This window comes from Vigna radiata, chromosome 5 (assembly GCF_000741045.1).
Source record: "Vigna radiata var. radiata cultivar VC1973A chromosome 5, Vradiata_ver6, whole genome shotgun sequence".
NCBI classification, from domain to species: Eukaryota; Viridiplantae; Streptophyta; class Magnoliopsida; order Fabales; family Fabaceae; genus Vigna; species Vigna radiata.
Window position 1 is genome coordinate 28,736,987 of NC_028355.1, and position 22,480 is coordinate 28,759,466.

Here is a 22,480-nt window from a genome sequence, read left to right on the forward strand (position 1 = left end):
TATACCGCAAAAGGGTCAAAGGATATTTGCATTGTTTTTTCAACCTCGTATCTTCTACAGAACAATTTTTAATATTCAATAAGATCTCAAAGAAAGAAATGAAAAACAGAAACAGAAACAACAGAACAAAGCCTGCTTTTATTTGTGTACAACAAGCACGCAGCTCTATGCATGTGCTTCAACTCCTCTCTTTTAACTTGGCAATGTCATACTTCATTCTTTGTTCATGTTTCCCATGCAGACATATTTTATCTGGAAAAGTAATATAGGGATAAACTTCAACAATATCAGACGTAATAATGTAAAGTTTTCGAAATGAGTTACATGCATTGTTCAAAGTAGAGCTTGACGTAATAAAGTAAAGTTTTCCGTACCTCTAAATATTCATCCATTCCATATTTGGAGCCTTCTCTTCCGAGCCCGGATTGTTTAAAACCACCGAAAGGAGCCACCTACATCAATCATAGGCATAGATAAACCCATCAGAAAAACATCATTGCAATTTAATCTCGTTGAATATAAGGAATGGGACGCACCTCAGTTGAAATTACTCCTTCATTAACACCAACAAGTCCATATTCTAGAGCCTCAGCTACACGCCATGATCGTTGGATACTGTTCGTAAACACGTATGAACCCAAACCTTCATATGTACATGTGGTTTCATGGTGAAAAACATTTGACGAAGTTAAACCAAGAGTGACCAGATTGGTCGAAACTAGAAACGTTTAAATGGCAGCATGGGTGGGGGGCAAAAACCATTCTTTTAGCCTTCCAAAAGAAGAATCAAGCTAGAAAATATAGTAAACAAGAACTACCTGCGTTGGTGTCGTTTGCAATTCTGATAGCATCCTCTTCAGTTTTGAATCTCAAAAGGGGTGCAACAGGTCCAAATACTTCCTCTCTGGTATAAGGCAAATCATATAGAGGAATTAACCAGAGAAAAAAGTCCACTGAAAATTGAAAACAAAATTCCTTTTGACTATGACAAGGCAAAGTGATACGAAACTATACTAAAATTTCTGGAAATATGCAACAATAAATTGCATTAGTTACATTGGTTTGAAACCTCATATCAGCAAAGTCAAGTGCAAGCTAGCTTTTCAGAAGATATACAAACAATGAAGTGAAACGATTCAATAATTTTGCAGTTCCGTTTCTACAAAACTCATTTGCAGTTTGAACTTCATAAAGACTAACCTTGTGTATATAAAACCCCATCTATAACCCCAGAACATCCAGTTTATTTATCTTAAAAAGAAAGCAGAAAAAGCAGTTCACAAATTATCTGTAGTGACAGGGAAACTATAATTCACGTGTCAAGAATTAGAATATAATTAAGGAATTCTTTACCCAAAAATCTAGGGTGATCAACTGGGAAGGGACTCTAGGTGATTGAGTGGAGTTTGATTAAGGAATGTAAGAATGACAGTGACAGAATATGCTGATAATAATAGCTGGGGGCGTTTGACACATGTTGTTAAGAGTCCCAAGTGGTACTTTAAGCCTTTATGCTCTCCCACCTAATGGACTAGTTTCTAGGATTGGGCTCTCTTCTTATGCTAAGGCATACATCCTACATCCGTTTTACATGGTGTCTTACACCCTATATCTCTCTAATTCTCTGATAAAAACTTTTCTAATACTATAATTCTCAGAAAAGTCTAATAGATACAATATAGATACCACCATAGTACATCTATATAGGTCAGAAAGGCAATACTATGCATAAGTTAACCAATTCTAACAAGTTAACCCATCCAAATAAGTTACACAATTCTGACAGAGACAATACATAATATCCATTTTAGAGTAGTTATAAAGTGCTTTAGAGCTGATTAGGTATTAGTTTGAATTCCTCTAAGCTTGTTCGCATATAACTGAGTATGCACTGGCACTGCAAGCATCCTACTCTCAGTGAAAGGTATTCTCTCATTGCAGATTATTGGACATAATCTCCACTCCTGAAGCTATATCTAACCATGCATAATAAGCATGGCCATTGAGCATATTAAAAAAAAAAAAACAAAACTTCGAATTTTCAATAACAATTATGTTGATCTTATCTTATTCCTGACTATTTAAGAAATTTGAAATTTGAATTCACTAATATAATGCATGGGCACCAGATATCTAAGGTACAGTATCCATTAAACTAACAAGGCCAGATATTATAACATACCCAAGCTCAGGTATGTTGTGCGAATATCAGTTAGTGAAGAAAACAATCAAAATATCATGTCAAAGGTGTCAGTTATAACTTAGCAATCTAATGAGAAACACAAATAAAAAACCTAGACAACGTGGCATAAGATTTACCTGGATATGCGCATATCAATGTTGACATCACTGATCACCGTTGGTTCATAAAATGTAAATCCAAGGCTGTGTCTTTTACCCCCAAGAATTACTTTTGCCCCCTTCAGATAAAGAGGAAATGAGTTGTGAGAATTATAACCATTTGTTACTAGACATATTTATCCACCTTGGAATATTTTTCAAAGAGCAAAAAAATTGTACGTTGTACATCTGAAAAAAAAAATGAGAAAACATTTTGAATATAAATTTTTCTTTTCATACACCATAGCTATAAAGAACGATGGCCAATAGACAATTAAAAGACCTCGGTTTTTCATAATAACATTGTTTGTTCAATGTAACCAAACCCATCCTGTGGAATTAGACTCTGTTGCTGCTCAAGCATACAACACAGTAGCTTAACAAGCATCAGAGAAATGCCAACGAAGCCAAGAAAATGCCATAACCTGCACTCCAGACATAATCATAAGGGAGGAAATTATATGTACACAAAATTGTCTATCTTGGTTGAGGTTAGTGGGGGGGAGAAAGATGTGCCCCACTCATCACTGCCACAAATAGTGTTGTTGGTATCTCCTAAGCCTATTTCAACGGGTGGTGACATTTCATATGATTCCAATTTGACTAGAACTAAATTTTTTCAGTTCTTTTGCCAAACAGATTCTCTTTCTTATCAAAGTTAGTCCTTTATTATCTCTTTGTTGTTGTTTTTTTAATGTCTGATATGAAAGCGCTTTTAAAAAGAAACTTAATCATTTGAGAACATGATTGAATCAATGACCAAGTCTTTTGGATCATATACGCTATCCATGAAAGGTAGGAGTGCATTCAATAATTTGGCCCAATGTTTGGATTCTTGATTCAAGAATAACTAATCACATGACTCCTTTCCTAAGCTATAAAATAGTTAACATGATCAGAGAACAACTCACTACTATTGCAAATGATTATAGTGTACCCATTCGGGGATATGGGAATGTAATTTTAGAATCATCTATGGTACTAAAGGATGTTTTATATGTTCTACTACTAACTCGAGTCTATTCACTATATTGTTGGGGAACCTATTTTAGAATATATTTATGGAGAAAAATGGTTTGTTACTATTATTGATACTTGTGCTCATGTCACATTGACATACATTATGCATGGTACTAAATATGTGAAGCATGAATTGTTAGGATATAGGGTAATGAGAATATAAGGGTATAATGGGAAATGAGATTAGGATGAAAGGTAGAGAAATTGTATAAATAGATTGATGGGATAGTTAGAAGGCAGTTTTTTGGAGAATATTGTTGTTGACAGGCCTTAGACCTGTGAAGGGGATTATGCCCCTGCAATTAGACTGTACAGTTCATCCTTTCTGTTAATAATACTCAGATTCTTTCCAATTCTTGCTGTGATACTGTTGAGTGTGAGAGAAGGAGGGTTCTTGATCAGGTTTCTTGGTTGGAAACCTATCATGAATTCTCCATATTTGTCTCATAATGGTATTGTTCATGAGTTAAAATATGTGAACATTTCACAATAAAATGGAGTTGTAAAAAACAAAAATTGACATGTTCTAGAAGTAGCTAAAGTCCTCCTTTTTTCGGATGTCTGTTCCTTAAACCTTCTAGGTAGAAAATGCGTTAATTGTAACGTACCTTGTCAATAGGTTATTAACGTTAATCCTATTGAGTCTTTTTTCTTTGTTCCCTATACACCCATAGTGTCAAGTCTACCTTGTCAAGTCTTTGGATGTTCTGTTTTCATTCACTCACAATCCTAATCATAGTAAATTAGATCTAAGAGCTTTTAATTGTGTAATTATTGGTTATCACCCTAATAAAAAGGTACAAATGTTATCATACAGAGAGTCATTGTGTGATATCACTATCAATGTCACCTATCATGAAACAAAATCTTTTTTCATCCATCCTACGCTTCAGGAGGAGAAAGCACTCTCCCTCCTTTCATTACTATATCTATTTCTACAGGATGCCCAAGAGCCAGTTGATGAAGTTGCAACAAAGGGGATCGAACCATGGTGAGCAAGGAGACATTCTTTGGCAAAAACTATTTAGAGAAGACAACTCACTTTGACTTTAAATCAAGAAGAGTTCTCACTCGGAGATATGGAACCTAGAAGTAATTAATGAGGACACAAGTGTTACTAAGAATTTACTCATTGCGTTGAGCAAGGGAAAAAGATTTGATGTTAAATATCCTTATTCTCAATATGTTTTTAATGACAATCTCTCTAATAGACATCAAAGCTTTATTAGTGCCATTGATTCCATGAGAATCCCTACCTCAATCCAAGAAGCCATGAGAAGTGAACATTGGACTCAAGTCATGATAGAGAAGATAGATGTATTAGAAAGAAACTCAACAAGTCCGTAGGGTGAAAATGGATATTTTAATGAAAAATAAGGCAAATGGGTAAATAAGCAAGTATAGAGCAAGATTAGTTGCAAAGTGTTAGATATATTGCGGATGTTGACACAGTTATGGAGTCTCTGAGAGGCTTAGGAGATTCTGAGATAGGGATATTAAAGCAGACGTATCTCACAGATAAGTGCACCTACCTAGTGAGGAAACAGCCAAACATTACATTGAGAGCTGAGCAAGAAAAACACCCTGATAGGCTGCCACTAATTTTGTCTCGACCTTTAGGAAAACAGCCAACATATAATAAGCATGGAAAGGATCAAAGCACAATTTTGTGAAAATTAACTCAGCCAAATAGCCAACCTTACATGAGAGTTAAGGCATCCCTTTTTGAACCTCAAACGCACCACACTCAACTAAGCCTCAAAATTATGATATCCCACCTGATAGGATATAATGTGTATGATAGGAGGAAACATATTAAGAACTAGTTGTGAGTTAGGTTGTTAGGATGAGTGAGGTTTCCTTTATATAGTTGAGGGATTCTAGTATGCAGGGGACTTTTGTACTTGAACTCCTCGAAGAACAATTAATCTAGGATGTAAAACTTTAGGAGTTCCTATCAAACAAAATCATAATAAAATTGGAAGTGAAGAGACTTCTATAGAAAAAACTCAATATTAAAGATTGGTAGGAAAACTTGTTTATTTTTCTCCTTTATGTTATAACGAAACTCATCCACTGAATTAACAAAATGTATATTCTCGGAACAGCAACGAGAAACAAAAGCCATTAACCACAACAAGCTTTGTAGTGACCATGAAGAACAAGCCATTAATACCAAAGGAAGAGGGAACCATTCATTTCAATAGCAAAAGATTATATAAATAATAAATTTTTCCAATATTCAAGCAACAAGCTTCACCATCCAACAGAGATGCTGACTTATTTTTCAGTTTAGCTTTTGAAGACCACATACAAATCCTACATGTACCACTATGCGGTAGTCAGTCCTATCACAATGTAAAATATTGGTGCCGTCACAGGACGAAGATATATGACATGTTAAGTGAAAAGATAAAGTTTCGGATTTTAATAGGAACTGCTCAAAATAATTTTCGATGATAACAATTTCAACAAGACTTCTATTCTTATAAAGTCAATAAAATCAGGTTCAGTAACAGTTCAGTTTAGTTTCAACGCAGAATTGACCATGCCCAGCCTTACATAGAGGGGAGCCAGGGCAGTTAAAGCAAATAATCACATGGAGGAATAGCAAAGACAACAAACCTTTGATGTAGCATCATGAATTAAGGACTCCACCTGTAAGTAAAAACCATAAAGCAAAAGAAAAAATTGTTCCTATCAGTTGGAGGAGACCCTCTAACAATGCAAAAAGAAAATGAAATATTAAGAGAAACACAAACCTTTTGCACAGCAGCTTCATTGATTAGAGGGCCCTGTTTAGAGATGGATATGAAATTGAGTTACACCATGACTCATTTTCTCTAAATTTAGGAGAGGACTCTACAGAGTAATGACACTCAACATATTATATATATATATATATATATATATATATATATATATATATATATATATAAGGGAAATGTTGGAAAGGAAAGTAATTATTTATCAAACACCACCTGAATTCTATTTGAATGAAAATTATCCCCACTAAGTTGGAAAACCGTAGACAGTGGGGTTCAAAGGAAAAAACAGAAACTAACATAAAAAATTAAAACAAAAACAGACCAACAACTACCTGTGCCACATCTTCACTAAAACCATCCCCAACTTTCATATTCAGAACAGCATCACGGAGTGCATTTGCAAATTTTTCATATATACCTTCACAAAGAAAAGATTAAGTAAAACATAAATCAAAGAGTACCAAAACAAATAATGTACTAATTTGTGTGAACTTCAAACAGCAAACATAACCATCAAAAGGAATATAAAATTCTTTGGAGAGAAATCTCATAAGAATGTCACTGCAATTATCATTATTGTTTATCTTGGGTTCTTCTGTTTTTGTTTCTGAAATTTTTATTTTTTAAACGTAACAAATTCAATGTCATATCATGAGATCATAAATAAAAATCCATTCACACAGTAGCCATGATCAATAAGATTAATGATTACGTTATTGAAAGGTTACAAAAGGCTAGTAAGAATCGAGTAAAGTTTCACAATGTCATCATGATCATATCAAGAACACTGATATAAAAGAGCACTTTTTGTCAAAAAGATAGTACATTTCGGAAACTCATACGATTAAAGAGAAGGAGCTTAATCAAATGGATTAGCAAACAAAAAAGTATCAAATTCTCTTAAAAGTTTTCATAAATTGGGAATCATAAACATGCAACATTAATACATTTGAATGAGAAGTTTCAAGAGATGACAGATGTAATTGCAAAAAAAATTGACAGTTTACTATCTTTTAAATCTAACCATCTTGTACAATAATTCTATTTGCACAAACGCATGTTTGTCCACTATTACGGAACTTTGCTGCAAGCTGCAATCAAATTAATGACATCTTATAATTAGTGATATTATCATAACTGAAGGACGGACAATTACAACATGCCATTTAACTTTCAGTTTTAGAGACTAACAAAATTTGGAAGCTTATATTCAATTTTTTAACATTTTTATGAGTTTTGTTGGTTTTTACCATGCCACCCCATGGTCAACTTTCCCAACCACAAATCCATTGCTGATTATTATAATAAACAAAATATTCCTTGCACAGAAACCATAATCTTCAAAAAACAGAAATTCCACATAAAACTCCAAAACTGCTCAAATTAAACTGGGGAGGTTTCCCCCATGTTGTGGGAGTTCTGTTCATTTGATAGATATAGAGAGCACGTTATTTTAGAGCACATATTAAAATCTCAAACATGATTAATAAATAATATTCTACTAAAATTTTTGAAGGAAATAAAATCTACAAAATGGATAAAAATCACAAAAAGGCTAGTGAAAAGACAGTTTAAAAAAATCACTTCACGAGCCCAATACATAATGCTAGATAAGACCTGAAACAAAAGAACACATACTTAAACTTCATCAGCTAACAGTTGCACATTGAAAAATCTAGTGAAGGTATTAGGTTCTTTTGATCAAGAACCTATAGAACGCACACAGTACACGCACCCAACACACAACTCAGAACTGTATAACCTCTGTATATTGCCAAACAATGATGAATACAAGATACCCAGAGAGCTTAACCCCTCCCCAAAGAACTCCAAGAGTTCTCGCACAATCAATAAGACTTCAAAAAACTCCTCCAACAAAGCACCCCAACCCCTTTTATACAGACTTCTTCCTAACTACCAGTAGAGGCCTAACAATACCACCCTCCCCCGAAACAACCTTGTCCCCAAGGTTGAAGTCAATGTTGAAGAGAAAAACCAAGCAAACCAGCCATGATGTCCAATGGGTATCAGCTTCGCAGTTTTCCCCTGTTTTGTTGTTCTTGGTTCTCCCACCGCCCATCTCAAGATCTCTTTTGGTCATGGTTTTTCTCCTCTCAGTGAAACCCACTTTCCAAGTCTCAAATTTTATTCCGTAATGTTGCTTAATATCAAGAGGTGGTAGTAAGCCTTGCATCTCTCGAAGTGCACGATAGTACGCTTGCAGCACCGCTTCCAAATTAATTTTCTGCACTTCTGTCAAAAAATTAATTTTCTGCATCAAAAAATTAATTTTCAACAGTTCTGTCAAGCTCATTGTGCGCATGCTTCTCCACTAAGTCTAAATCCCACAACAAAGTCCACGTTTCAGAATTTGCCAAGAGAGTTTTTGGCTCCACCAATTTTCTGGACAATGTAGGGTCTCCTCTCACTTTCACCATTTTGCCCGCTAGATAATAACTCGTGGTTATTTCTGTCAAGTTAATAACCACCTCTCCCAACTTAGCCAACCAGGCTGTATCCAAAATGATATCAACTCCATCTAAATCGAACAAGTAAAAATCCTCCAGCACCGTAGCTTTCCCCAAACTAAGCTGAATCTTATCGTACCGTCCCTGAGTAACCTTCTTCCGCCCATCCCCCAAGCTCGACGTCTCTGTCACAGGTAGCTTCACGTCCTCGGCCAAATCCTTGCTGACGACGAAATTATGGCTAGCGCCACTGTCAATGAGCACCACCACTCTTCTTCCTCCGACCCATCCCACCAGCTTCATCGTTTTGGGTGGTGTCATCCCTTCCATCGAACATGCAGACAGTTCCATGGTTTTCGACTCGAGTTCCCCCACTTCGTCATTCACAGCTTCCTCCTCGTCCTCCGTCAGCAGTAGGACGCCCAAACTTCTCTCCGAGCAACGGTGGCCAAGAGCGAACGAAACTCCACAACAGAGACAGCGGCCCTCTTCTCTCCTCTTAAGGACTTCTGGGTAAGGAAGGTTTATCCTTGTCGTTCTCCCTCTGTTATCGCTTCCCCCCACAGTGTTTATCCTTACCGCTGGTTTGGTTGCGACTACTTCTTGCAGTATCGACACCACACTCTCCGCTCCTCCGTGTTGGTTCGTCATGGGTCTAGTAGGCTCGGATCGCACCACTGCTCCCATCAATCGTGATCCAGGCTGGTTAATCTTGAACCCATTCCCGTTGCATGGCCACCCTCAACTCTTGAGGATCTTGGATTCGTACTTCGCCTTTAATCTCTTCTCGTAACCCAGCTAGGAAGAATCCCAATATCAGCTCCTCCGATAGCCCCTGGGTCTGACCCAAAAGTATCTCAAAACTCCTCACAAATTCGTCCACCGTCCCATCTTGCCGCAGCGTTGCGATCTGTTCGTATACGGTCCCCCTGAAAACCACCTCCGAAGCGATTAATCAACCCAGCCTTCAAGCCCGACAAAGAACGGTTCTTGGTTTTTTCTTTTCCAATATTTGAACCAATAACTCGCGCTCCCTTCCATGCTAATGTGGGCAAGTTCAACCTTATCCTCCTCATCCACCTTCTAGACGTCAAAGAACCGTTCCGCTCTGTTAATCCAACTATGCGGCTCCACCCCTTCAAACGATGGCAATTCCACCCTTTTCCGCAAAATCTGTGGTATTCCCCCATTGTCGCCTCTTTCGGGGTTATCATTCATAGAGCTGCTACTCCCATCAGAACCACCCCCCTGATTATTCTGACCTTCACCCATCAACCTCATCATTTGATGTAGGTCGCGTCGGATTGCAGCCGTCTCCTCCTTAATCCCCTCCACCGTAATCTCAAGATTGTCTAATCTTCCCTCCGTTTGGCTACCCATCGCTGATTCTTCCCCTTCTTGATCCGGCAGGTCGGACCATATATTAGGTTCTTTTGATCAAGAACCTATAGAACGCACATAGTACACCACCCAACACACAACTCAGAACTGTATAACCTCTATATATTGCCAAACAATGATGAATACAAGATACCCAGAGAGCTTAACCCCTCCCAAAGAACTCCAAGAGTTCTCGCACAATCAATAAGACTTCAAAAAACTCCTCTAACAAAGCACCTCAACCCCTTTTATACAGACTTCTTCCTAACTACCAGTAGAGGCCTAACAGAAGGTGATAAGATGACTAGAAGATAACAACATGAACTAATCTTTGTAATGTGGGTATTTAAACTTAAGTTGGTCTTTTACCACTTATTGAAAGAAACAGGAAGCAAGGATCACTAGTTCTAGACTCAAGTAATTTGAATAACAAACACAAAAGTTATGATGTGGGAGAAATAATGAACGATAAGACCTACATTACCTTAAAAATATTGAGCTATTTAACACTAGCATGAATGGAATCAGTAATCCACTCCTAAAATTGAAACCACCTAGTCAAGCACGCCTCAGTCATCAAGCCAAGACCAATAATAATCATTCTGGTAATTGGAGTTTCTGCATAAAATGTACATCCTTTGAAGTTCCTGTTAAATGATGCTTGAGTCGATAAATTCCACCTGTCAATACTTTTTCACAGTATTTACATTTCAGATTTCTTGTTTTCCCATCAATAGAAACACAATGACTCCATGCAGATCAATCCTAACTCCAATTCCACTTCCACTTCGGGCGTCACCTGATGCCATTTTTCTTGAAATACAAACTAAAGAAATGTGAATGGTGAGGAGAAAAAGCAAGACGCAAGGAGAAAAAAATGGTGAAGAACAATGGTTGTAAGGGTCACGATCATTAACAATGACTGTTGGCAACGAGTTTCAACAACGTAGGTGGATGTTGTAAACAGCTCGTATGGCTCGTGAGTTTTCTCCTTTATGTGCAAAGTGAAGTGTCTATTATTTTGGTGAGCTATGGACCCTTAACCCTTGTTGGAAACCCAAGTGTGAACCTAAATCCCACATTAGGTAGAAATAAAAAAGTAAAGCACAAGGTGAAGATCCATTAACTCATTGTCTTAAGGTTTTGGGTTGAGAGTGTTGTATCTCCCAGTGAACCCCCTCCACCACTATAAATCTAAGAAGTGGTATCAAAGCCCATGGTTAGTGTTAGTGACCGGCTCAATGAGTACAATAGTCCATGTACCGAAAGTCTTCTTGGAAAGAGTTCCAAGTAAGTGTGTCCCATTAAAGATGAACGACAGTACGAGAAGGGGTATTCGTGGTTGGGAATGCTTTTGCTGGAGGGGAAGTGTACCAATGTGGAAAGGACTCACCCTTAAGGGAAATGTTTGTTGGGAATCCAAGTGTGAGTCTAAGTCCCACATTGGATAAAAATGAGAAAGTGGAACACTATATAAAGGTGAAGACCCATTAACCCATTGCCTTAAGTTTTTAGGTTGAGAGTGTCGTCAGTCCCTTGTGTGATTGGACTTACGTCTCATTGGTATTGTATCTCTCCAGTGAACCCCCTCCCCTCATAAACCCAACAAACCATAACAGAAAAGAGGGAAACAAAAGTGTTAACGAACTTATTATTTGGGCTAGGTTAGTTTTTCATTAAAAGTGGATCAGGTCACTTTCTTTTAAAACATGGTCAAGTCATCGTATTAATAAAACATGACATCTAACTCTGATATCACAGCACCATGAAGATGGAGAAGGTGCACCAAGAAGATCGACACGACGAACAACCCTCCGATCCAATGAGCTACCTCAGAAGATCACTTCGATCCAAGAAGCTTTCAATCCGGTCTCCGCGTCAACTTGCTTGCGGGTGAAAACTCGCAAAATCGTGCAAGTATGCGATCTAGATCGCAATTAACAACATTGGTCCTCCTCACTATTACCTCATGCAAGAGATGGCAATTAAACCAATACATGTGGGTAATATCAAAACTTGTCCCAACATTAATGATACTAGACCTGATATCTTAGTGAAAATTTTGTAAGATTGAGTTAGACTTAAATTCCATTACCTGAATATGGTACTAGAGTCAATAGTTTGTCTTGGTAACCTACCCAAAAAGTTAGTCAAGAATCCTAGGTTTGTGGGTTCCTTGTTGATAGGTTCTTTTTAATCAAGAACCTATAGGAAACACCCGAAACACACACCAAACAATCACCCAGAACTGTACAACCTCACTTTATTGCAAAAAGAATCAAGAATGTCGAATACAATGGACTCAGAGAGCTTAACCTCTCCCCACAGAACTCGAAGAGTTCTAGCACAACTAATAAAACTCAAAAAACTAACTCTCCTAAAGCACCCCAACCCCTTTTATACAGACTTCTTCCTAACTACCAGTAGGGGCCTAACACTTGTATTGAAAGTCATCCAATGTGGAAAAAACAAACACTTGAGAGGGAAATTATTAGGAATCCAAGTGAGTTTGAGTCACACATTGAGTAATAGTGAAAAAACTAGACATATAAGAGAACAAGACCGACAAACTCATTACAAAGATTTTGGGTAGGAGGTGGCATCAAGTCTCTTAAATAAGTTTGCTCAAAAGCATTCATGTCAAATCTCACCAATTAGAAAAAGACTCAACCAATGTCGAAGAGTCTACATCAACAAGAGATAAGACCAAATTATGTAAATAACTAGATGCACATCTATCCTTACAAGCTAGCTTTATATGATTGAATTAGGCTTAAATTGCACTTTCTTAAGGTGTTATTAGAATCATTTAGAGTCTATCCTAGCAAGTTGTTGGGCCTATGTCACGTGTTCCCCGTGTCCTACACTCGAGATGCTCAATCCTTTAGGAGGTGTGTTGAAAAGTTCACCTCAACAAGAAATACAGCCAAATTATAATATATAAGCATGTACAAATCTTACTTTACAAATTGATTTTGTAAGATTTAGTTAAGCTTAAATTTCATTTTATTAAGAGCATTATTTTTTATTTTTTAATATAAATAAAGCCCATGGGCTGTCAAAGAAACACATGGTTTCAGCTCAAGTTTTTGTAGTTAAACAAGAACTCTACATTATTCTTGAGTCATTGTCAAATGGTTTCAAGCACTACATAGTAACCAAATTAGACCCAAAAAATCAAGAAATATATTAGAAGAAAAACATTATTTCAGCCAACATGCATTCTCGTCATTTCTAGCTTACAGTTCCTTTTACTGCAACATCAAGGTCAGCATCATCAAAAACTATGCAAGGTGCATTGCCACCAAGTTCCAGAGATACCTAGAAATCCAAAAAACATGCATATAAGGGTAAAATATTCTTTTAAGTATTAGATGCACAGACCCAGTATTTTAAGAAATTAATGACAAAATCAAAGCATACTTTTTTAACTGTCTCAGCTGAACCAGCCATTAATTTCTTTCCAACAGCTGTTGAGCCTGTGAATGTGATCTTCCTTACCTAAATAAGGTTGACAATTTCTTTCTTAAATATTCAATTACATTCACAAGGTAATTGCTTCATAAAATCAAATGGTCACTAAACCTGTGGACTTGCAAGCAAACTGTCTCCAATTTCAGGAGCATTTCCCATTACAACATTCACAACACCCTGTGTCATAAAATACCACACCCATTAAAATCATAAACAAGGGTGAGAAGGATGAAAAAAAAAAAACAACAGGGAAGGTTTATTATGGTAAAAGACTGGAAGAAGTCTCAAACATATAGCAACATAAGAAATGGGTAACTAAAGACTTTTAGAAAATTTACACAATCTAGTGGAAGAAACTAATGATGATTAGGGATGTCCAAAGGAGCCAACTTAGTATTTCTCTTCTGAAGACCTACTTCACATACGCAACAAGTACATGGTACAGTACCAAAATATTAATAGTAAAACATTAAAGTTAGTAAAATACATGCAAAGGAAACAGAATAACAGCACACAGTTTAATATAGTTTCCACATAAACACGTAGTAGATTACATTCCAAAGTATCAAAATGAACCACATACAAACATAACAATCAAGCTGTTGATGTATGATAAAATAACAATTTTCAATCAATTTAATTACAAAATTACAAAACATCACACCGAAAAAGATGGAGCCTTAGCAAAATATGCAATGAACTTTCATTACTGTCATAAAGATATCTTTAAGAAACTACCGCTGGTATTCCAGCTTGAATGGAGAGTTCTGCAGCAGCTAAAGCAGTGAGAGGTGTCAGTTCAGAAGGTTTTATCACCACTGTACAGCCACATGCAAGGGCTGGACCAACCTGATATATTAGAATGGGTCAAAAAATTGTAAAATCACTTAAAAGTAAAAATGGGTCAAATTTGGCTGTGAAGATTCAAAACTAAAGATACCTTTCGAGTAATCATAGCAAGGGGAAAGTTCCAAGGTGTAATTGCACCTACAACCCCTACAGGCTGCAAATTCCAAAGACATTAACAAAACCCATCTACATAAATATTAGGAATCAGGACTATCAAGTAGATTAGAATTGGTAAAATCAAATTATAAACTGGAACAATTATACCCGCAGTATGGGACTTCCAACACACCGCCCTCATGCTAAGGTATATTCATATCAAGTATAGGACTAGATATTAATAAGGGGTCCAATAACGGCTCGCACCAAACAAACATCAAATTTTGTTAGGATAGGTTCTAATCCATCGCTCTCATACCATATTAAGAAGTAGACTTTAAGTCTAACTTAATCCCACAAAACCGGCTTATAAGATGAGATTTGCACCCACTTATATATTATAAACTCGCCTTAGTGCTAGTCAATGTTTAATTTCCAACACCTTTCAGTTACACGATGTATAAAAATACAGCTACAACCTGATGTCATTTCTTTTAATAAGAGGGGAGTATACTTTCCATTTGCGTGCCTCCTTGGATCCTACTTGACATATGACCTAAAATAAAATATTCAGTCACACTTGAACAATGACATATTTTGGCTTTATTAGTAGCCATTTTTCACATCAATATAATTTAGAAGCACCATTTCCCATTTTCTTCTTGTAAAAGTTTGGAGAGTTAACTGAGAAGTAAAATATTATTACTGTGTTGTAATTCTATTACACATAGTGCCCTATTTAAGGGACTATGGATCAACGTAAATAAGGCTTCTAAAAAGCCCAAAACCAAAAAGCTAGTTAAAACAATACAATATATTTCAACACTTCTACTACAACATAGAAAATGGAGGGGTGGAAGAGAACTTAATTCGTACACAAAGAATTTGTATATTTCACTTTTAGTAAAATAAAAAACGAAGTTACAGTCTTAGTACAAAAATTTTAATTCCGTTAGTTTTATATTTAACCAATTAATGGTTAAGTTAAAGTAGTTAAACACATGTTCGGTCTTTAGTAATTGCCGTGTGTGTTTATTAAAGGAAAAATATGCAATTATCCTTGAAAGGACTTCCTTTTTGCTTTGTAAATTTGAAAATCTTTAGTGATTCATTTTAGAATAATTGCGAATTAACATTATTTTTTTCTTTAATAAATGCACATGACCAATACTAAATACCAAACACATGCTCAATTATATTAAATATTAACAAAGTTCAAACAAAACTAACAGAATTAAAATTGTTATAAGACAAGTTTTTTTTCTTTCTTATTGCGTTAAGATCACATGTCAATATGTACCATACTGAACTAACTATATACCCTAAATAAATAAGGCTATGTTGTTAGTCTGTGAAATTTAAGGTCATTCTGGTTGTGCACTCAAATTTAAAAAACTTTTTTAATCCTCAAAATTGGAAAAAGAATATGATTTTAGTTCCTAAACACTAAATTTGAGGCATTAAAGTGAATTTTTAAGGGATTACGGTTTGAGATTTAAAGTTCAAAACTATTTTTAGTCCCTCAAATTTAGTACTTAGAAACAAACCCTATTTTATAAATTTGAGGAAACAAAAAAGAACCTTTTTTATTTGAGGGACTAAAAGGGGATTTACCCAAATTTCAAAACCTAAGAACATAATTAAACCATAAAACAAACAGGGAAAATAAGGACAACAATTAAATAGAGCTCTCAATACCAATATGTATATACTAAGGAGACTTCAATAAAGAGACCTTTTGAAGCCCAATCAGAAATAAAACATCAGTAGTGAAAGAAACACGAATGATGAAAATGTCACTATTATGAATGCATCAAATGGAAATACAATAGAATAAAAGTTCCTACTGCCAAGAGCTAGGCCCCTTTGAAGCTACAAATGCTCCCCACCCATGAATAACTATCCAAAATATGTAATGCCCCCTCTTATACCACTAAGCAACTTATAACAGAATTTTCTTCAGAACCAATCCACTACTTATTCTCTCACTACCCCCAATAATTATTACCTATTTCCCTTCCTGTTTCATCTGGAATAAACTCTCCACATTGCTGACCAAGAGACTGGACCTGAGTCCACAAATGGGGTCCTAACATTGTCAGTTCTTGAATAACATTCATGTCCTCAGGTATAAAACGCTGAATCTGACTCCAAAAATTGAACACCTTCGCCCAAATGACTTCTTCAAAAGCACCAACAATTGGGAACTAAACCTGCTTTGGTTATGCTACAAGCTGCCACTATTGCCTCCGAATCAAAGGAACCTTCTGTGTCACCCTTCAAATCAGTAGGATGATCCTCTTCAACTATATAACTTCTAACAACCTTCTTTAACAAATAAACATGGAATACTGGATTAATCCAACAACTGAATTTAGTCCGCCACTGTTCCTATTCTTTCAATAATTTGGAAAGGACCATGGTAGCAAGGAGCAAAGTTGGAAATGCAAGCTTCAACTGTTTTATGCCCATGGGGCCATAACATGAGAAAAACAAATCTGCTAACTCAAAAACTCAAAGCATCCTCCCCAATAGAGTTATCCAACACAACGAACCAATTTGTTAGAAACCACAATCAGAAATAAAAGATCAGTGGTGGAATCAGGAAAATGAGTGTATTATGAATGCATAAGAGGAAATGCAATAGAATTGAAAATCCTACTGCCCAATGCTAGGCTCCTTCAAAGGAACAAATGCTCTTTACCAATAACTAACTATCCACAATCGTTAATGTCCCCTTCTCATCCCAATGACCTTCACAATCAACCCACAACTCACTCTCACTACTACCTCAGCAATTGCTCCACGCTTCCCTTCCTATTACTTTAGAAATAAACTCTTCATATTATGGGCCTAGTGACTGAGCCTGAGTCCACGACTAAGGTCCTAACAAAGACCATGAGCCATATAGTGGTCATAAAAAGGATTTTGGTTCATGACATGTTTAAGCTGAGAACAATCCTTAAAGATGATAGACATTTCATCTAAACCAAATGCAACATAGAGTGGCATAGAAAGCCAAATCCCGTTATCCCCTAAGCCTTACCTTATTGGTTAATGTATAATAAAATTGCTGAAATAAAAATTTAAGAAACCAAGTCTACCTGCTTAAGAACAAACAATCTCCGATCAGATAAAGGTGCAGGAATTATATCCCCATATACACGTTTTGCCTCCTCAGCTGAAAACTCAATAAATCCAGCCCCATAGTTTATCTGTAAAATAGTAAGTTACATATATATTGTAACCATAATGAAATTCAATCAGGGAAAATAAGAAAGAAAAGGAAAAACAATTGGCCAAGTACCAAATGATAGAAGTTCACCCATTATGTACCTCACCAATAGACTCTTTAAGAGTCTTCCCCTGCTCCAAGGTTATAAGTTGTGCAAGTTCTTCTTTATGTGCCATTAGCAAATCATACCTTGAAAATGAAGAGAAAATTAACAAGATGCAACTATTATACAAAAAAATACAAATCGGGAACTTCCATCATGATAGGTCAAGCTATCTTGCATAGAAACATATGCAGGCTTCATGAACTCGTGAAATACTAAGAGAAAAACCATACCATTTCCTCAAAAATTTGCTTCTTTCAGCAGCAGTGGTTTTGCTCCATGCTACACAGGAAATTTTAGTCATCTTAATATTACCATGGTCCAAAATGTCAGGATTTCATCTTTTGCTCAGAGAACCAAGAACTAATACATCATTAATATATTAGCAAAGGGTATGACTATTGTTAAACAATAAGAATAGAGAGGCATTGTTTTAAATAAATGTTAGATATTACTATGAACCTTGGCATCCGAGAGAGGCTGGCACCCCAACACTCAACAAGCATATGCCATCACAAGGAAAGCTATATACAAATGGGAAAAAACATACAAAAACATAGAGGGACCATGCTCAAAAGCAAACGACCATTATCCCACAAAGAGTACAACTAAAAACCAAAATCAAGGAGTTCGTCGAAAAAAATCTAAACTAATAACACGAAAAATGAAACTAAACCACTTAAAAAATAGTCTATAATCAATCCCAAGATTTGCCAAATCACCAACACAGTGATTGTCTTCCCAATAAAAACGAGAGACCTTAAAGTCCATATCTTTTAGGTTTCTTGGTGTCAAGAAACCTAGATACTATCTCAAAATAAATAATCACAACAGGTTTATGAATTCTCACAGTGAAGAAACAGTTTTATTGAATGGAAAAATATTGAAAGCAATCAACAACAGTAAAGGGAAAACATGCCCTTACACAGGACAGATCCTATTGGAATTGATGAGACAATAATTCACGGGCATTGTCACTACTAAAACAAAATGCATGAATATACAAAATTGTGTTTTGATTTCTAAAAGAAATCTAAAATATAGAAAACACCTTTTATCGATTTTTCATAGCCAAATTCAAGTACATCTAGAATACTCATTAATTAAGGTAACAAAATATTTAAAACCACAAGGAATAACAATATGTGAAGGACCCCAAATATTAGAGTAAACTAGTTAAAAAGGAGACAAAACTAGTTTATTCAGTGTCGCAAAAGACTGACAAATATGTTTTCTTAACTAACATGACTCACAATTCAAACTAAACAAATGTTCTACACTCAACACCATCTTCTGAAATTTTGTCAACTCAGGGTGTCTTAATTGTGTGCATGAACTATCGTTGAGAGACCATCATGCCTAATATCTAGTCTAGCAATGTAACTTATTTCTATTGAAAGTGAAGATAATGTCATTGAATTGGGTCAATCGAATGATAGACTGTAAATTACGAGGATAGTCAGGGGCATAAAGAACAAAGTCAACAAAAAAGGATGGAACAGGTTGGGTAGTACCAATGCTACAGGCTTGTGTTTGTCAACCATTAATAAAAGTTATAACAGGAAAATTGATAGTGGTAGTAGTAGTAGTAGTAAAGGACGAGAAAAGAGAATGATTATTAGATATACAATCAGTTCCACTAAAGTCAATGACCTAAGGACAAAGAGAAGGACATGGAGAGTGACAACCAAATGAATTACTCATGTTCTTAAACTCATCCTTAATCGTTGCAATATTCCTTCCGTCAATAAAAAAAAAAATGTTATTGATTTATGGTCTTCTTGTTGTAAAGGGAAGTCCCATAGACTTCCTTCTTCTACCTCTGAAACTGTTTAGACAACTCCTTTGTACTTAAGTTTTACTAAGACCATCGCATTCTGGTTACACATACTATGTTACCTTTGTTGATGCACATTCTAAGTTCACAAGGATTTATCTTTTAAAGTCCAGATCTGTAACTCTTTCAGTTTTTCAACATTTTGAAAAATAAAGAATATAAAATATATTATTTTCTCTCTGTATATGTATATCTTTCCGTACACTATCACAATATTCCCCTTTAGGTTGTTATTTCCAGCTGTCACTTTTCAGTGATTCTATTTTGGTTTTTGGTCTTTTTGCTTTCGAGGGTAGCTACTATAAGTGCTCCCTTTGAATTTTGCTTTACGTAAGAAATGATAATATATTACATAGTTTCTTCTGGTTTTATCTTTCTCTGACAAGAGATAAACTATTATTTTGATAAACTTCACCACGAAGCTTAATGAAATACGATAAAAAGAGATTATAAGAATAAGCTATTTTCCAAACGCCCCTTATGTTTCTTAGGCAAAGACATATTTAGTTTCGGTCACTACTTGTAGTCTGAAATATACCAAACTGAAAAGTTTCATAAAGAGCTCGAATAAGCTCCTTATTGGCTCCTCCAAATACACACACACCCTAAGTATCTTAGGAAACGGCATATATATTGAGGCATTTATGTTAATATATTTTAATACTATCCTATATTTCTGTTCGTAGCCTGAAATATAACATACAGCATCAAACTGGGATGTTTCATACATCGATATGCAGTATAGGCAGCAGAAATTGCATCATTCGTCTCTCTTCCACCCATGCATGCCACATCTGCAATAGATTCACCAGTTGCTGGATTATAAACCTGCCACGGCATCAAATATATAAGATGCTAAAACAATAACATTATTAAAACAAAGAAATTTCAAGTAAAAAGCAGGCTGCATGGTTACACTACTATTATCAGTAACATTAATAGACCACGAAGCAGCAAGTACGTGCTGCATCTCTTCCATTGCACTTTTCCAAAAAAAAAAAAACATTGGAAGAAGAAGAAGAGAAAAAAAAAAAACATCAAGTATACCTTTATGGTTTTTCCATCATAAGCGTCACTCCATTTCCCTCCAATAAGGCCCTGAGTCCTCAGCAATCCAGAACTATTAAGCTTGGAAGCAACACTCTGTGCATCCATGCTCATCTGCCATTCAAACAAACCTGACTCATGAACGAGTAACAAGAATATCCCAAATAATAGTAACAAAATAACAAACACCCATTTATTAGGCTTAAGTATCTTTATTTTGGTCCTCTAATGATAATTACATCAAACTAGTCATTCAAATATCAATTTTGGGCACAGAACTATTAACAATACTAATAAGAAATCAGATTCATGTCGTTCACACTTTAAACAAAGAATTAAATGTTGCTTGTAGTGTCGTCATTCAAACATGGATTATCCTGTAATTGAAAATTGTTGACTTTCGTAATAATTACTTTAAGAGTCAATTGAAGAGTGATTGATTTCTAAGGACACTATAGTTGAAAATTATAGAATTTTACTTTAAACTCCTTAAAAAGGTTAAGATAAGCATAAAATTTCCGTTATATCAAAATTATCCTCTCGAACAAATGGGTGAAAATATGTCCAATGCAGGTAAAAAGATTGAAACTTTGTAATCAGATTCAAACATTAAGACACGGTGAGAAGTGGGTAGGTCAGAAAATGAAAACGGTGCAAAAGTGAAAAGACGGAAAAGGGCTTGCCTTTCGGATGAGAGGAAGAGAAGAGGACAGCATCTGCGTCTGCGTCCGCATCTGAACAGAGAGAAGATGGGAAGGGCGAGAGAGAAGCTTTGACGATCGCAGTGCCATGCAGCAAAGGTTCCGTGCCGCCATTAGCGATTGTTTCTAATTGTCTTACGAAAATGAATCAGCAAGAGTGTCACAAAGGTTAATGAGGATGCATGATTGGCATAAGTTGATCTAAATATAAGGAATGAATGCCACAGATGTGGTGTTAATTGGGATCACTACAACCGTTCCGGTTAAGTCCGCAACAGACAAGTTTTAGGTGGCTTTCCAGCGGCAAGTCGAAACTACTTTGTCTTTTAATAATAAAAAAATCATTTTATCATATAATTATTTTAAAAAATAGATATAAAATAACTAATGTTCCGGTTGGGATTTCGTCCAAGCTCCGTTGCACAATTTCTCACTTCAACCCGTCCGATCCTTCTCTGATCCAACTTCTGTTCGTCCGTTCTCCTTTGTCAAGACCGGCCGGGTACCTGCCAATGGCCCTCCGACGCTCAAGTCAATGTTCAGTCTCTTTTATAATAAAGATAGAGATAGAGAGAGAGTGAGAGAGAAATAAATGTGCATTTAATGTGTCCCCTACCTTCTACCTTTGACCCCTATTTATAGTTTTTCTCATGGGTCCATGATTAGTGAAACCTTAATCACGGCCCAATTGCAGGCCTGTTGAGGCTAATTTGGTTTTACCTTAATCCTGGATGTTTATCATGCTTCCATCTTTGACCTCTACCGTACACCCGTGTAGCACCCTAAGTTAAGTTTTCGTGTGAGCGTCTGGTTCTATGGTGGGTAGGCCCCCCGAGTTCTGATTGGCATATTTTTGACGTAATAACGTATTTGACCGTCCGGTCTTCTTGCTATGATGAATTCTTCAAGGTTTTTCTTATTGACGCATTCGTGACCGGCTATGATTATACAGTCATGCGGACACGACAGCGTCGTACTGTGGCGTCCCGACTCCAGACATGGCCAGCTTGGCTACCGGCTGTCCGTACGGCGATTAGGGGCTTCGGAGCCCATCGCCTAGGTCATACGTTTCGTCTCTCGGAATTTCTTCAGTTTGATACACAAAGGTTAGTCCCGCCCGCCGAGACTGGACTTCACCATTGTGTTTCCTCGGGTCTTTGAT

General features: G+C 36.2%; 1 protein-coding gene across 1 annotated transcript; it reads right to left on the reverse strand.

Annotated features, from left to right (window-relative positions):
- Positions 1 to 21,617, reverse strand: LOC106761951 (succinate-semialdehyde dehydrogenase, mitochondrial). The gene is made up of 20 exons (XM_014645584.2): positions 21,301 to 21,617; positions 20,618 to 20,731; positions 20,299 to 20,398; positions 17,967 to 18,015; positions 17,732 to 17,819; positions 17,500 to 17,610; positions 14,391 to 14,453; positions 14,189 to 14,299; positions 13,562 to 13,627; positions 13,400 to 13,477; positions 13,220 to 13,297; positions 7,153 to 7,219; positions 6,461 to 6,546; positions 6,123 to 6,155; positions 5,986 to 6,018; positions 2,320 to 2,420; positions 819 to 904; positions 537 to 643; positions 375 to 452; positions 1 to 252 (listed from the first exon to the last, which is right to left on the reverse strand). The coding sequence occupies exons 1-20, from the start codon at positions 21,430 to 21,432 to the stop codon at positions 214 to 216; spliced, it is 1,620 nt and encodes a 539-aa protein (XP_014501070.1). The 5' UTR covers positions 21,433 to 21,617; the 3' UTR covers positions 1 to 213.
- Positions 21,618 to 22,480: the final 863 nt, after the last annotated feature.

Coding starts and splice junctions, on each gene's coding strand:
- LOC106761951 (XM_014645584.2), bottom strand. CDS start 21,432: ATGGCGGCACGGAACCTTTGCTGCATGGCACTGCGATCGTCAAAGCTT. Junction 13,478..13,561: donor GTTTGCTTGCAAGTCCACAG/GTTTAGTGACCA, acceptor AACCTTATTTAG/GTAAGGAAGATCACATTCAC. Junction 644..818: donor TGCAAACGACACCAACGCAG/GTAGTTCTTGTT, acceptor GTACATATGAAG/GTTTGGGTTCATACGTGTTT.